The sequence below is a fragment of the Lutra lutra genome, chromosome 1 (genome assembly GCF_902655055.1).
Source record: "Lutra lutra chromosome 1, mLutLut1.2, whole genome shotgun sequence".
Lineage (NCBI taxonomy): Eukaryota > Metazoa > Chordata > Mammalia > Carnivora > Mustelidae > Lutra > Lutra lutra.
This window is the reverse complement of record NC_062278.1, coordinates 204,223,653-204,239,281: the sequence shown is the minus strand read 5'-3', so window position 1 is coordinate 204,239,281 and position 15,629 is coordinate 204,223,653. Positions and strand designations below refer to the sequence as shown.

General features: G+C 40.2%; 1 protein-coding gene across 2 annotated transcripts in view; it reads left to right on the top strand.

The window, feature by feature from the left end:
* Nucleotides 1–15,629, top strand: part of RBM6 (RNA binding motif protein 6) — a 106,074-nt gene that overhangs the window by 15,983 nt on the left and 74,462 nt on the right. Inside the window, exon 2 of one of the 2 annotated variants that reach the window (XM_047693580.1) lies at nt 11,653–11,763. In XM_047693580.1, the coding sequence (XP_047549536.1) occupies nt 11,720–11,763 (44 nt within the window). In that variant the 5' untranslated portion in view covers nt 11,653–11,719. Of the gene's footprint in view, nt 1–11,652; nt 11,764–15,629 lie in introns of those variants that run through there. The other variant, XM_047693605.1, reaches the window with a different exon arrangement.

Genomic DNA, 15,629 nt, shown 5'->3' with positions numbered 1-15,629 from the left:
ATAATAAACTAGAGAAAAGAAAATGTTAGTAAAAATCACAAGAGAAAATTCATTTACAGTACTATAATTTTTTTTATTTTTATTTATTTATTTGACAGAGAGAGATCACAAGTAGGCAGAGAGGCAGGCAGAGAGAGTGGGAATCAGGCTCTCCACTGAGCAGAGAGCCCGACTCAGGGCTTGATCTCAGGACCCTGAGATCATGACCTGAGCTGAAGGTAGAGGCTTAAGCCACTGACCCACCCAGGTGCCCCTGTAATGTTTTTTAATCAATACCGTACAATTACATTGTCAGTTTACAAAATGAATTAATGATTAGTACCTATATCAATACTTTTTTTATTTTTAAGATTTTATTTGTCAGAGAGAGAGAGAACACAAGCAGGGGGAGCAGCAGAGGGAGAGGGAGAAGCAGGCACCCCACTGAGCAAGGAGCCTGATGCAGGACTCGATCCCAGGACCCTGGGATCACGGCCTGAGCTGAAGGCAGATGTTTAACCAACTGAGCCACCCAGGGGCCCCTTGATACTATCTTGCATGATAAAAACAGTATAGATGTTTATACATGTTACTGATGTTAGACATCAAAAATGAAGATTGGAACTCCTGTGTGGCTCAATCGGTTGGGTGTCTGACTTGATTTCAGCTCAGGTCCTGATCTTAGAGTGGTGAGATTGAGCACCCCCCAACCCTCTGTGCTCAGCAGCCAGTGTACTTCTCTCTTCTTCTCCCTCTCCCCTTCCCCTTGCTCATGCACACACGCATATGCACTCTCTAAAATAAATAAGTAGGGACACATGGGTGGCTCAGTTGGTTTAGCATCTGCCTTTGGCTCGAGTCATGATCCCAGGGTTCTGGGATCGAGTCCCACATGAGACTCCCTGCTTAGTGAGGAACCTACTTCTCCCTCTGCCTGCTGTTCCCCCTGCTCGTTCTCTTGCTCTCTGACAAATAAATAAAGTCTTAAAATAAGCAGATAGATAGAAAATAAATAAATATTTTTTAAAAATGAGAAGATTCTATGAAAAAGAAATTTGTGGGTGCCTGGGTGGCTCCGTTGGTTAAGCGACTGCCTTCAGCCCAGGTCATGATCCTGGAGTCCCGGGATCCAGTTCTGCATCGGGCTCCCTGCTCAGCAGGGAGTCTCCTTTTCCCTCTGAGCCTCTCCCCTCTCATGCTTTCTCTCTTACTCTCTCTCTCTCAAGCAAATAAATAAAAGAAAAAGAAAAAAAAATTCGTATTTGTTTATAGGTATAATGATTTCATGCATTGATACCAAAGAAGCAGCAGTATAATTGTTTCATGGTAGCCTAGCCTATACATTAATGAGTGAATCATTTAAAAATTTTTTATGTTATAGTATTACAATCATACTCATAATACAGCATTGGAAACATTGTTAGATTTTATTTATTTATTTTTATTAACATACATTATTTGCTTCAGGGGTACAGGTCTGTGAGTCATCCATCAGTCTTACACAATTCACAGCACTCACCATAGCTCATATTCTCCCCAGTGTCCATAGGAAATATCCTTAGTTGTTTTTTTTTTTTTTAAAGATTTTATTTATTTGACCGGGAGAGAAACAGGAGAGAGGGAACACAAGCAGGGGGAGTCGGAGAAGCAGGCTTCCTGCTGAGCAGGGAGCCTGATGCGGGGCTTGATCCCAGGACTCTGGGATCATGACCTGAGCTGAAGACAGATGCTTAACCACTGAGCCACCCAGGCACCCCACATTGTTAGATTTAAAAAGCACTTAACTGTGAGTATAGGCTGATAGGCAGTTTCTCCAATTACAGGAGAAAGAGGCATAGTGTATGGTAATGTAATGCTTTGAAAGCAGTGTTATAAAACAGTAAGAAAACTAACACAGGGGCCTCTGGGTGGCTCAGTGGTTAAAGCCTCTGCCTTCAGCTCAGGTCATGATCCCAGGGTCCTGGGATCAGGCCTCACATCGGGCTCTCTGCTCAGCAGGAGCCTGCCTCCTCCTCCTCTCTCTCTCTGCCTGCCTCTCTGCCTACTTGTGATCTATCTGTCAAATAAATTAAAAAAAAAAAACAAACTAACACAATATGAATTTTCTATTAAAATCACTAATCTGTCCACTTCCGTTCAAGTCTCGCACATGATGTTCTACATGATGAGTACTTGGGTGATGATGACACAAAACATCTCACGTGGTTCGAGAAGTTTATTTATTTATTTAAGATTTTATTTATTTATTTGACAGCGATCACAGGTAGGCACAGAGGCAGGCAGAGAGAGAGGAAGGGAAGCAGGCTCCTCGCTGAGCAGAAAGCCCGATGTGGGGCTCAATCCAAGGACCTTGGGATCATGACCTGAGCCAAAGGCAGAGGCTTTAACCCACTGAGCCACCTAGGTACCCCAACAACAGAGAAGTTTATTAACTATTCACTGTGGGAGTTGGTCTTGTTCTCTCAAGTGGCAAAGGTAGAAGAGGTGGAGGAGGTAGAAATAGAAGCAGGAAAGGCCTGCACGCTCTATAACTTTATGGAAATGCATCCTAATTTCTGACTTTTTTGGTTTCCAGTATCTCTAAAATTGTTTCTATGGTGGTTCCACAATCCTTCCACTGTTTGCTTTAGTTTCAGTGCTTATACCTTAGAAAGTCTGAATCATCAAAGAAGTCAAAGCAGTCTTCAATAATCAGAATGCAGTCAGATGTCTGATACCAATTTGTTTTCTGGGATGGATTCTTCTATGTCTTTTTTTTTTTTTTTTTTTTTTTGAAAGGGAGAAAGAGAGAGCACACATGAACAGGGAGAGGGTCAGAGGAAGAAGAATAGGCAGACTTACTGGTGAGCAGGGAGCCCAATGGAGGGCTCAGTCTCAGGACTCTGAGATATGACCTGAGCTGAAGGCAGACTCTTAACTAACTGAGCCACCCCGGTGCCCCTTGTTTCTTCTACATCTTCTTCCTCTTTCTTGGGCATGGTTTGAAAGTACTCATCTCCATCGAGTCATCCTTTTAAAATTTTTCTTGGATGGTGTGTGTTAGCTCTTGAATTTCTCCAAGATCCGTATTTTAAAACCCTTCACCCCCACCTTTTTGTATCCACTCTTTCATGATTTCCTTGGTTTCCTCTGTTGTAAATCTGTGAAGTCATCACACCTTCTGGACACAGTTTTCTCCAGCAGGAACTTACTGTTTCAGGCATAATGACTTTCATGGCTTTTCCTACAATAGTGGCATCTTCAGTGGTGTAATCCTTCCAGACTTTTGGGGTGCATTAGTGGCTAAATTGGTTGAGCATCTGATTCTTGGTTTCAGCTCAGGTCATGATTTTGTGGTTGTGAGATGGAGCCCACATGGGGCTCTGCACTCAGTGCAGTGACTGCTTCAGATTCTCTCTCTCCCTCTCTCTTCCCCTCTGCTCCTCTCCTCACTCACACAAACTCTGTCTCTAAACTAAATAAATAAAATCTTTAAAAAGAAATCCTTCCAGGGGCGCCTGGGTGCCTCAGTTGTTAGGTGTCTGCCTTTGGCCCAGGTCATGATCCCAGGGTCCTGGGATTGGGCCCCACCCTGGGCTCCCTGCTCAGCAGGAAGCCTGCTTCTCCCTCTCCTGCTTCCCCTGCTTGTATTCCCTCTCTCCCTCTCTTTCCTGTCAAATAAATAATATCTTAAAAAAAAAAATCTTTACAGACTTTCATGATGTTCTGTCAGAGTTCTCTTTCATAGCGTTCACAGTCTTTTCCATAGAGTACCGTGTATAAGAAACTTTCAAAGTCCTTATGATCCCTTGATCTAGAAGCTGAATCAGAGATATGTTTGGGGGCAAGTAGACCACTATGACACCTTCAGTGTTGAATTCCTGGGGTTCTGGGGGGTCAAGGCCTTTGTCCAATATGGAAAGAACTTTAAAAAGTTCTTACCAGCAGAGTACTTCCTAAATCAGGAAGAGTCACAGCATCAGTGGAACCAGTCCAGAAAGAGGGTCTTGTTCAGGCCTTCTTGTACAGCCAAAAGACTTGCAGCTGTTTATCTTTTCCCTTCAGGGCTCGGGGGTTAGCAGCTTATGGGTCATGAACCTGACTAAGAACGGTAGAGTTAGCCTGTACCTTCTTGCCTTTTATCTTGGTGGTCTGTTCTCTTTCTTATTATTTTTTAAAGATTTTATTTATTCATTTGACAGAGAGAAATCACAAGTAGGCAGAGAGGCAGGCAGAGAGGGAGGAGGAAGCAGGCTCCCTGCTGAGCAGAGAGCCCGATTCGGGGCTCGATCCTAGGACCCTGGGATCATGACCTGAGCTGAAGGCAGAGGCTTTAACCCCACCTGGGTGCAGGTGCCCCTCTCTTCCTTATTAATAGATATCCTTTGTGGCCTTTTTTTTTTTTGCCCCCAGAGTAGGGCACATTCATCTGTATTAGAAACCAGATAGCCTTTTTCCTCAGTGATTTTTACCAGTGGCCCTGAGAACTCAGCTGCTGCTTCTTGGTGGGCAGAAGCTGCCTCTCCTGTTATCTTGACATTTTTTTAAAGTCAGACCTCTTTCTAAAATTATCAAACCATCCTTTGCTGGCATTAAAATCTCTAGATTTAGCTCCTTCACCTTTATCTGCATTAAGTTGTCATATAATATGACTTTGCTTTTTCTCAAATCATATTAGAGCCTGTAAGTATGCCTTTCTTTCTTTTCTTTTTTTTTTTTTTTTTTAAGATTTTATTTATTTATTTGACAAAGAGAGATCACAAGTAGGCAGAGAGGCAGGCAGAGAGAGGGGGAAGCAGGCTCCCTGCTGAGCAGAGAGCCTGATACGGGGCTCGATTCCAGGACCCCGAGACCACGACCTGAGCTGAAGGCAGTGGCTTAACCCACTGAGCCACCCAGGCGTCCCTAAGTACGCCTTTCTTACAGCAATCCTGCACCCACATAAAAGCTGCCATAAGCCGCATTTTCAATATGAGATAAAAAGATATCTTATAAAAATTACAAGGTTTTCGTGCCTGCTGGTATAGCTGCAGTGATGGCTTCATGAATTTTCTTTTTCTTTTCTTTTTTTTTTTCCCCATGGTCCTTACACTGGATGCATTTATCTTGAAACAGCAGACAACTGCAGCCGCAAACCTCTGTGGTACATATCAACCAATTCAACTGTTTCTTGTAGTTTCATGACTACTCTTCTTGGGAAGACTTTCAGCATCAATGATGGCACTTTGTATGGGTCCCGTGGTGTTATTCAAGGTTTATGGTGTTGCATTAAACATGAAAAATAACAGGAGAACCAGGAGAAATCACTTTTTGCTGTGATAATGCAATTTGCCAGAAAGACTAACTGCCTCTGCAGGGATGATTAGTGTCATTTTTTTTTTCTAAGAGGATACTTGCAACACTTGAGCACACCGCAGTAGCAGCAGGAGGTGACTGCGGAATTATTACAGTAGTACTACAGTACTACAGTACTACTGTACTACAGTACTACAGTACAGTACTACAGTACTACAGTATGTACTACAGTTAATTTTGTGCAATTATGATTTCACACAGTATCTTTACATTTGTTTACATTTTTCTCAACTGCAAATGGTATCACTTATGGTCTGTGAGTTTGTAAGTTTTTCGTTTTCATTTTTTTCAAAGATTTTATTTATTTGTTTGAGAGAGAGACTGTGAGAGAGAGCATGTGCAAGGAGAAGGTAAGGGAGAAGCAGACTCCCTGTGGAGCTGGGAGCCCAATTCGGGACTTGATCCCGGGATTCTGGGATCATGACTTGAGCTGAAGGCAGTCGATTAACCGACTGAGCCACCCAGGTGCCCTGTAAGTTTTGATAAATTTTAACTTTTTTAATAAAAGATTTATTTACCTTAGAGGGAGAGTCCTCATGTGAGTGGAAGGAGGGGCAGAGGGATATAAGCAGACTCCATGCTGAGCAGGGAGCCCAACACAGGGTTCCATCCCGGGACCTGAGATCATGACCTAAGCCAAAAATCAAGAGCCAGACGCTTGACCAACTGAGCCACCCAGGCACCCCAAATTTTTAACTTTTTATAATAGTTCTGTGTGTATTTTATGGTAGTAAATGATAAAATAGACCTTTTTCTTAGTTTTATTCAGTATTTTTAGGTTACGTGGTTCATCTGCTTTGTCATAAATCTCCAATAATTTTTCCACTATATTTTTTGAAAAAAATCTGTGAATTGAAAAGAAAAATCTGTGAAGAAAACTCATCACAATTTAAACTTGTGTTGTTCAAAGATCCTCTGCAGTTAGATCATGTTTTTTCATTTATTCTGCCCATTTCTTCTTGTGATTAGGAAAGTTTAAACTTTACATTGAAAGTAATTACTGATAAGGAGAGACTTCTGCCATTTTGCTTTTTGTTTTCTATATGCCCGATAGCTTTTTTTGTCCTTTGTTTCTCCCATTGTTGGCTTCTTTATGTTCAGTTGTTTTTTCATTTGTTTGTTTTGTTTTGTTTTTTGCGGTGAAATGTTTTGATTCTCTTCGCATTTTCTTGCATGTGTATTCTTTGTGGTTACCATGGGAATTACATTTAACATTCAACAGTTATAACAACTTAATTTGAATTTATATCAACTGAAGTTCAGTAGCATACAAAAACTCCACTTCTGTAAAGCATCTTCTCTTTCTGTTATCAGTGTCATAGATAACATCTTTATAAATTGTGTCCTCATTAACCTAGATTAATAACTGTTCTTTATGCATCTGTCTTTTATTATTTATTTTTGGTGCACACAGAGTTTTTCTTTTTTTTTTTTTTTTTCTTTAGGATTTTATTTATTGGGGTGCCTGGGTGGCTCAGTTGTTGGGCATCTGCCTTCGGCTCAGATCCTGATCCCAGAGTCCTGGGATCAAGCCCCATATCGCCTCCCTGCTCAGTGGGGAGCCTGCTTCTCCCTCTCCAGCTCCCCTGGAGCTTGTGTTCCCTCTCTCGCTATCTCTCTCTGTCATAAATAAATTAAAAAAAGAAAAAAAGATTTTCTTTCTTTATTTGAGAGAAAGAATGAGATAGAGAGAGAGATAGCATGGTAGGGAGGGTCAGAGGGAAAAGCAGACTCCCAGCTGAGCAGGGAGCCCCATGTGGGGTCCCGGTACTCCAGGATCATGATCTGGGCCCAAGAAGTCACTTAACCAACTGAGCCACTGAGGCACCCACACAACTGTGTGTTTTTGTTTTTGTTTTTTTTTAAAGATTTTATTTATTTATTTCACAAGTAGGCAGAGAGGCAGGCAGAGAGAGAGGAGGAAGCAGGCTCCCTGCTGAGCAGAGAGCCCGACGTGGGGCTCGATCCCAGGACCCTGAGACCATGACCCGAGCCGAAGACAGAGGCTTAACCACTGAGCCACCCAGGCACCCCCACAACTGTGTTTTTATTAAAGCATGGAGACAGGACCTGTAGGCAGAAAGAGCTGCCTGTGCATCTATCTGTCTTTTAAATCATGTGCAAAATTAAAAAAGTGGAGTTACAAACCAAAGTCACAATAATACTAGTTTTTATAAGTGCCCCTGTGTTTATCTTTACCAGAGACCTTTATTTCTTCATATGGCTTTGGCTACTGTTTAGCCTCTTTATCATTTCAACTGGGAGAACTTCAGCATTTCTTGCAGGGTTCAATAACAAACTCCCTCAGATTTTGTTTACCTGGAAATGCCTTAATTTCTTCCTCATTTTTTGGAGGAGGACACTTTTGTTGGATACAGAATTCTTGATTGCAGTTTAGTCCCCCCCCTTAGTATTTTCAGAAATTATCCACTACCTTCTGGCCTCTAGGGTTTCTAATGATGACTGATAATCTTACTGAGGATCTCTTGTCACTTCTCTCTTGTTGCCTTTTTTTTTTCCTAAAGGTTTTATTTATTTATTTGACAGACAGAGATCACAAGTAGGCAGAGAAGCAGGCAGAGAGAGAGAGGAAGGGAAGCAGACTCCCCGCTGAGCAGAGAGCCTGATGTGGGGCTCGATCCCAGGACCCTGGGATCATGACCCGAGCTGAAGGCAGAGGCTTTAACCCACTGAGCCACCCAGGCGCCCCTCTCTTCGTTGCTTTTGAAAATTCTTTGTCTTTAATCATTATGTGTCGGATGTGAGTTTATCTTACTTGTACTTGATTTATTTTTTTTTTTAAAGATTTATCTATTTTAGAGAGAGAAAGCTTGAGCACGTGCATTGTGTACAAGTTGGGGGAGGGGCAGAGGGAGGGAATCCTCAAGCGCACTCCCTACTGAGCATGGAGTGGGCCGAGGGGCTCCATCCCACCACCTATGAGATCATGACTCTTGCTGAAAGCAAGAGTGGAGTGGTCAACCAGTTGAGCTACCCAGGCGGGTATTTCATTGTATTTCATTTAGCTTCCTAGATTTGTAGGTTCATATCTTTTATAAAATTGGGGGAAATTTTCTTTTCTTTGGCCAGTATTTCTTCAAATAATCTTTCTGCCCATTCTTTTCCTTCTGGGACTCCCTTCTCCCTTCTCATTTATTACATAATCATTGTCAGTTTGACAGTATCTCCAAACCCCATAGGTTTTGTTCATCTTTGTTCATTCTTTTTTCTTTCTGCTCTTCAGACTTCATAATTTCAATCCTTTTCCCTCCGAGTTTGCTGATTCTTCTGCCTACTCTAATCTGCTGAACCACTCTGGTGAACTTTTCATTTCAATTATTGTACTTTTCAGCTCCTGGTTTTTTATTCCACTGTATAAATTTCTGTCTCTGTAAATAGTCTCATTTTGCTTATGCATTGTTTTCCTGATTTCCATTAGTTCTTTAAGCATAATTTCTACCATTGTTAGAAAGTCCTTGTCTAGTAAATCTGATATCTGGGTTTATTAGAGATAGTTTCTGTAAGTTTATTTTGTTTCTTTGTATGTCTTGTGTTTTTTTTCTTACTGAAAATTGGGCATTTGACTATCATAATATGGTAACTCTGGAAATCAGATGTACCTTTTGTTGGAGTTTGCTGATGTGGTGGTGGGGGATTGTGAAGGCTGTAGTAGTCTGTTTTGAGGCTTTTTCTAAACTGTTTTGGAAAGACTATTCTTTGTCATCACTGCGTGATCACTGATGTCTGTTCCATTAACTCATGTTCATCTAATGTTTTCCATGAATACCAGAAGCTCAAATAAATGAAAACGAACAAAAAACACTAACAAAAACGAAGGGAAAAGGAGCAAAATGAATAACCACCTCTGTTTGTTTTTGCATATTGGTTCTGTGCTGGGGCATTCCTTCAACATTTGGCTAGGCTTGCTCTGGGCCTTGGGATCAACCTGAGGTGAAAGCTTAAGGTCTTCTCAGGTCTTGTCTCATCATGTGTCTTGCCTGAGTATGCATGTAGTTTTCTAAAATTTCCCCTATGTTTGTTACTTTGGAATGTCCTAATTTCCCGAAGTGTTTTCACCCCAACTTTCCCATATCTGAGTCTGCTTTGTAGCTTTTACTAGCAATGCTTCTTACCCTATCCCCACCCACCACTCAGGTTCTGAGTTAGATGAAACAGAGACAAGCACCAATCCTAACATCAGTCCTTCAGATATCTCCCAGACAGATTAGAAGAGATGTGCACAGTAATCTGCAAATCAGGTTTCCCTCTGATTTGAAGGAGGGAGCTGGGAGCTAGGCTGCCATTTCTTCAAGATAAAACCTCTGCCTGTGCAAGGGTGGGTGGGACAGGAGTGAATGAAACCACCACAAAACTTGACTGTTATTTTGAAGATAGCTTTTTCTTGATTGCACATTCTCTTCGTTGTTACTCAGCTTTGGCTGTTTTCTAAGCCAGCAGAGCTGGATCAAACATTTACTGCTGTTTTTTGATGTTTCTGTGGAAGAATGAGACTTTGGAACTTCCTCATCTGCCATTTTGCTGAAATGTGGTTTGTCTTTTCACTCTCTTGGTAGTGTACTTTGTTTGCACAAAAGTTTTTTATTTTGGTGAAGTCTACTTAATTTTTTCCTTGTGCTTTTGGTGTCATATTTAAGAAGCTATTGCCAAATCCATGGCATTGAAAGTTTGCATCTTTTTTAGTAACTGCAGCAGAGGTTGTGTAGATGACTTCTCAGGTTGACTTGGGTTACATGCCCATTTTTAGTTTTAATTTTATTTATTTATCTTTTAGCAGGAGAAAATTAAATATAGTGTCATACATATGGGGAATCCATGTATGAGGAATCCATGCAAACATGACATTTCCAAGGCGGTCCGGCAACATGAGGTTTATATGACTTACCAAATAAGGAGAGGGTTAGGGACCTGAGAGTACAAAGGAGAGGAAGACCCTTAGCATAAAGGTGAGAAGAGATGTTTGAGAAATAGACTTTGCCCTGTTACGCAGATAAGTTTTTTGGTAAAGAGGAATCTCTGTTCTCTGTTAATAGTTCTCTTGCTGATACAATTGGAGAGTTAAGAAGCAGATAAAGAGCTTTTCCTTGATGAGAGTGGTAGACTGTTCTGATTGACCAGGCAAGATTGTGTAGGACCAGCCATGGACTGAATGGTGTTAATATTAAAGACGCTGTTTCCAAAAAGGAAGGTGAATGGAGGATAGAAAAATTAGTAAATATTTAGAAAACATAAACCATTCTTATAACATTGAGAAACTTATGATGCCCCAGAGTGCACATTTTTTTTAAGACTTTATTTATTTTAGAGAGAGTGATCATGAGTGGGAGAGAGGAGCAGAAGCAGAGGGAGAAGCAGAATCCCTGCGGAGCGGGGAGCTGGACTAGTCCCAGGACTCTGGGATCATGACCTGAGCTGAAGGCAGACACTTAACTGACTTGAGCCACCCAGGCACCCCAAGAGGAATACATTTTTAATTAAAAATTAAATTTAAACATTAAAATTAAATTTAAAACATTTTAAATTAAAAATGTATTTCTCTTGGGGTGCCTGGGTGGCTCAAGTCAGTTAAGTGTCTGCCTTCGGCTCAGGTCATGGTCTCAGGGTCCTGGGATCGAGCCCTACATCGGGCTCTCTGCTCGGTGGAGAGCCTGCTTCCCCCCCCTCTCTCTGCCTGCCTCTCTGCCTACTTGTTATCTCTCTCTCAAATATATAAATAAAATCTTTTTTAAAAAAATTTATTTCTCTTGGGGCGCCTGGGTGACCCAGTTGGTTGAGTGTCCAGCTCTTGATTTTGTCTCAGGTCGTGATCTCAGGGTTGTCAGAACAAGTCCCACATTGGGCTCTACCATTGGGCATTGAGCCTGCTTGGGATTCTCCTCTTCTCCCACTGCCCCTCCGCACCTCTCTCGCTTGCTCGTTCCCTCAAAAAAAATTATCTTTCTTGTTATTCTTGTTATAAATTAATAAGTAAATGTTTAAAAGTGACTTCCGGGGTGCCTGGGTGGCATAGCCAATTAAGTGACCTGACTCTTGGTTTTGGCTCAGGTTGTAATCTCAGGGCCATGAGATCAAGCCCTGCGTCAGGCTCTCACAGTGCTCAGTGTGGAGTCTGCTTGAGACTCCCTCTCCCTCTCCCTTTTACCCCACTAGTGCATGCGTGCTCCCTCCCTCTCTCTAAAATTTAAAAAAAAAAAAAAAAATTAAAAGTGACTTCCAAAAATATCCCTGTTGTTGTTCCTGATAAAGCAAGGTGGAAGAAATTAGTTTAGTTTTTTTCTTCATGTTCTAATATGTTTATATTTTGTGGTTTATTTTATACAGGTACTATTATAACCAGACTTTGGTAGCAAAAGGATCTACTTACTGGGCTCTCTTAACATAGAAAGAGATGTGGGGGGATTCTCGATCTGCTAACAGAACAGGACCTTTTCGGTAAGTCTTGAAATTTGAATACTGAAATTGTAATATTTTAATGGTAAAGATATATTTTTTGGTCTGTCATAAAGAGGGATATTTTCTTTGTATAGAAATAGCTCTGCTTTTTAAAAATAGAAACTATTTAAAAAATTTCTAGTCATTTCCAAAGTGCTTGTGAGGTTGAATACTGAGCATGCCAAGTGTTTTGTGTGTCAGCGCTTTTTTTTTTTTAAGATTTTATTCATTTGTCGGAGAGAGACAGAGCACAAACGGGGGAGCAGCAGGCAGAGGGAGAAGCAGGCTCCCCACTGAGCAGAGAGCCCAATGTGGGGTTCGATCCCAGGACCCTGAGATCATGACCTGAGTCAAAGGCAGAGGCTTAACCCACTGAGCCACCCAGACGCCCCAGCACTTCTTTTTTTTTTTTTAAGATTTTATTTATTGTTTGACAGACAGAGATCACAAGTAGGCAGAGAAGTAGGTGGAGAGAGAGAGGGGGAAGCAGGCTCCCTGCTGAGCAGAGAGCCCGATGTGGGGCTCGATCCCAGGACCCTGGGATCATGACCTGAGCTGAAGGCAAAGGTTTTAACCCACTGGGACACCCAGGTGCTCCTGTTTCAGCACTTTTTAAACATTAAAAAATAATCCCCCAATTATTTTTTTTAAAATCATTTTTAACAAAGTAATACATAGTTGGCAAATAAGGAAAGCTAGCAAAAACATACATGAACATTTATATATGTAAATAAAAGTTTTGTTAATTTCACTAATTTATGTCTAGAATCCAGAGCTGTGTTTGGCCCATGGCAAATTGTGTTTCAGTTATCAAAAATAGTTCTGAGGAAAAAAAAATTTGGGATGCAATTTTCTAAGGTACATTTTCAATATTAAGTGTTACTGGGTACAAAGATGAGTTGAGAAAGTAGTACCTTTCAGTTATTGTAGATTATATTTTAGATCTGTAGGGAGTTAATTTTTTTATAGCCAATATAATAAATGATGATGACTGTATTTTTAAAGCTTTTGTATTATGCTTACAATTAATAAAATGCCAAAAGAATGTGATTTTTATGATTTATGGTTTTATGATTTTACTTGGTGTATGGCAAAGAAATCTGATCTTTAAAATTATATATTAAATATTTATATGTATGTTATAAATATATATGTATATATTTTTTAAATGCTCCAATTGAAACTTATGTTACTAGTAAATTTTCTTTTGGATTGGCAGTCTGCAAGATTTTATCACACAAATTCAAGAGGTGTTCTCATCATTCTGAACCTGGGGGTTCCAGTGAAAAATTAGATAGAGAACTGAGTTTTAAAAATCCATAAAATATTTAGTAAAGCTAGTGTTTCATAAATACTAGATAGTGGTCTTTACTTTTGGCTCAGCAGTCTTTAAGTTAAAGCAATGGTGATGATGCTGGGTACATTTTTCCTTTCAAAATTTAAGGTCTGTGTCAGTGGTCAGCAAATTATAGTCTTTAGCTCACTTTTATTTTATTGTAACACACCCAAGATCATATGTTTAGATATTGTGTGTGTTTGCTTCCATGCCACAGTGGCAGAGTTGAATAGTTGTGACAGACTGCAAAGTCTAATACCAATACTATCTGGCTTTTTTGTGGAAAGTTCACCGATTCCTAGTCTAGATCAGTGGGCTTATACATCAACATTTTTAAATATTTAGGTTGTAATCTATCCTTTTTTACTTATATTTATAGATAACTATTTTGTAAGTAAGCCTATTTCGTACAGAATTAGCCTAATTTAGATTATTTTTAAAAATTTTTTATTTATTTAGATTGTGTAGTTAAGCCTTCAGAAATGTTGGGTAACCTTAGCTCTATTTTGTAACTTGAAAAAACATTTTCAGAACATTTTTTGTTTGACCAGTTTGTTATTTAAAATTATATTCCTCCACCTTAATTTTAGTTTTTTTTTTCTTTTAAGATTTTATTTATTTACTTGAGAGAGAGAGAGAGAGAGCGCATGAGAGGGGAGAGGGTCAGAGGGAGAAGCAGACTCCCACTGAGCAGGGAGCCCGATGTGGGACTCAGTCTCGGGACTGCAGGATCATGACCTGAGCCAAAGGCAGTTGCTCAACCAACTGAGCCACCCAGGTGCCCATAATTTTAGTTTAAATATAAGTTATTACATGCTGTTTTTAAAGTCTTTGACTAGAAGAGAGATGTAGTTTATATAGCATAACTTTTTGGAAGACTAATTTGGATTTTTTTAAAAAGATATCTTACCAAAAAAAAGGTATCTTACAGCGGCGCCTGGGTGTCTCAGTGGGTTGGGCCTCTGCCTTCAGCTCAGGTCATGTTCTCGGGGTCCTGGGATCGAGCCCCGCATTGGGCTTTCTGCTCAGCGTGGAGCCTGCTTCCCCTGCTCTCTCTGCCTGCCTCTCTGCCTACTTGTGATCTCTCTCTCTGTGTCCAAAAAAAAAAAAAACTTAAAAAAAAAGGTATCTTACAAGAAAATGATTTTACATTTTATTTTATCAGCTTCTTAAATTTTATTTGATTGAAAATGATTTTCAGGGCGCCTGGGTGGCTCAGTGGGTTAAGCCTCTGCCTTCGGCTCAGGTCATGATCTCAGGGTCCTGGGATCGAGGCCCGCATCGGGCTCTCTGCTCAGCGGGGAGCCTGCTTTCTCCTCTCTCTCTCTATGCCTGCCTCTCTGCATACTTGTGATCTCTCTCTCTGTTTCAAATAAATAAATAAAATCTTTAAAAAAAAAAAAAGACACAATTTAAAAAAAAAAAGAAAATGATTTTCATAATCGCTGCTATTTTATGTTAATAGAACTGTTTCTTGAATAGTCTGCATAAAATACATTTCTAAGAACGCTAGTACAGTAGGTTACTCTAGATCTATTTGATCCTCCCAACTTAAAAGGGTAGTATAATCTTCAGGGCGGTATTCAAAGACAGTGTTAGAAACACTCTGGTCAGAAAACACATAGGTTTAGATGCCTCAGCACCCATGAGTATTTGCTGAAGCTTAAGTCTTCCTATAAGCTAACTATTGGGATTTGATGATTTTAAATATGGGAGACACTAGAGTTAGTGATAATGTCTTAATTTTAGTGCAAAATACGAAGAATGTTTCAACTTGCTCCTCTTGGGATGAACCACACAGACATAACTAATGTTAATGGGAGCTAATGGAAGTCATCATGTTCCGAAAAGCCATTAAATATGCATCATTCTAATGTTCAGGTTACTGTTGTTGAAGTCCTATTACTTTAAGAAAGGGTTTGGCCTTGTAACTCTTTCTCCTGAACTGAATGACCCAGAATCAGTTGTCCTTTGAGTTTTTCTCTCGTGGTATAGTCTGTGCTCAGAGGGTCATATCCTGTATATTCTGGTAGGAAAGAACGGAGTTGGATGTGATTTCCTAATACTTTTTGTTTTACTGCTAAATAGCAGATAGCCCTTCAGATCATTTCCTGTTTTCTTTTTTTGTACCCTCCCTTCACCCTTAAGATCAGGCTCCTAGGTATCTAATTGCCTATTTAAATTCCTTTTTACCAAAGCCTAAGTGTGTAAATGGTCTGAAGGCTAGGCAAAGGGAAGAATCGGGTAGAATGAAAGAGTAGGCCAGTTCTCATTTATCTCTTGAGTTTTGTAAACTGAGGATGTGAATTTAATACTTTGCTTATTTTTAAATATATTTTACTACTGTGAAAAACTAGTATGAGGCATTAGAATCTGGAATATCAGCTTCTTCCTTTGGGACCTGGAGATAATACTTGAAGGCCTAATGCTCTCTCTAGGTCCCTTTCAGCATTAAGCTAGATGCTGTTTCTTGGCTAAGTTGACGTACATATGCTTTGTAGCATGATTCATGCTGCCTTTTGTGATACTC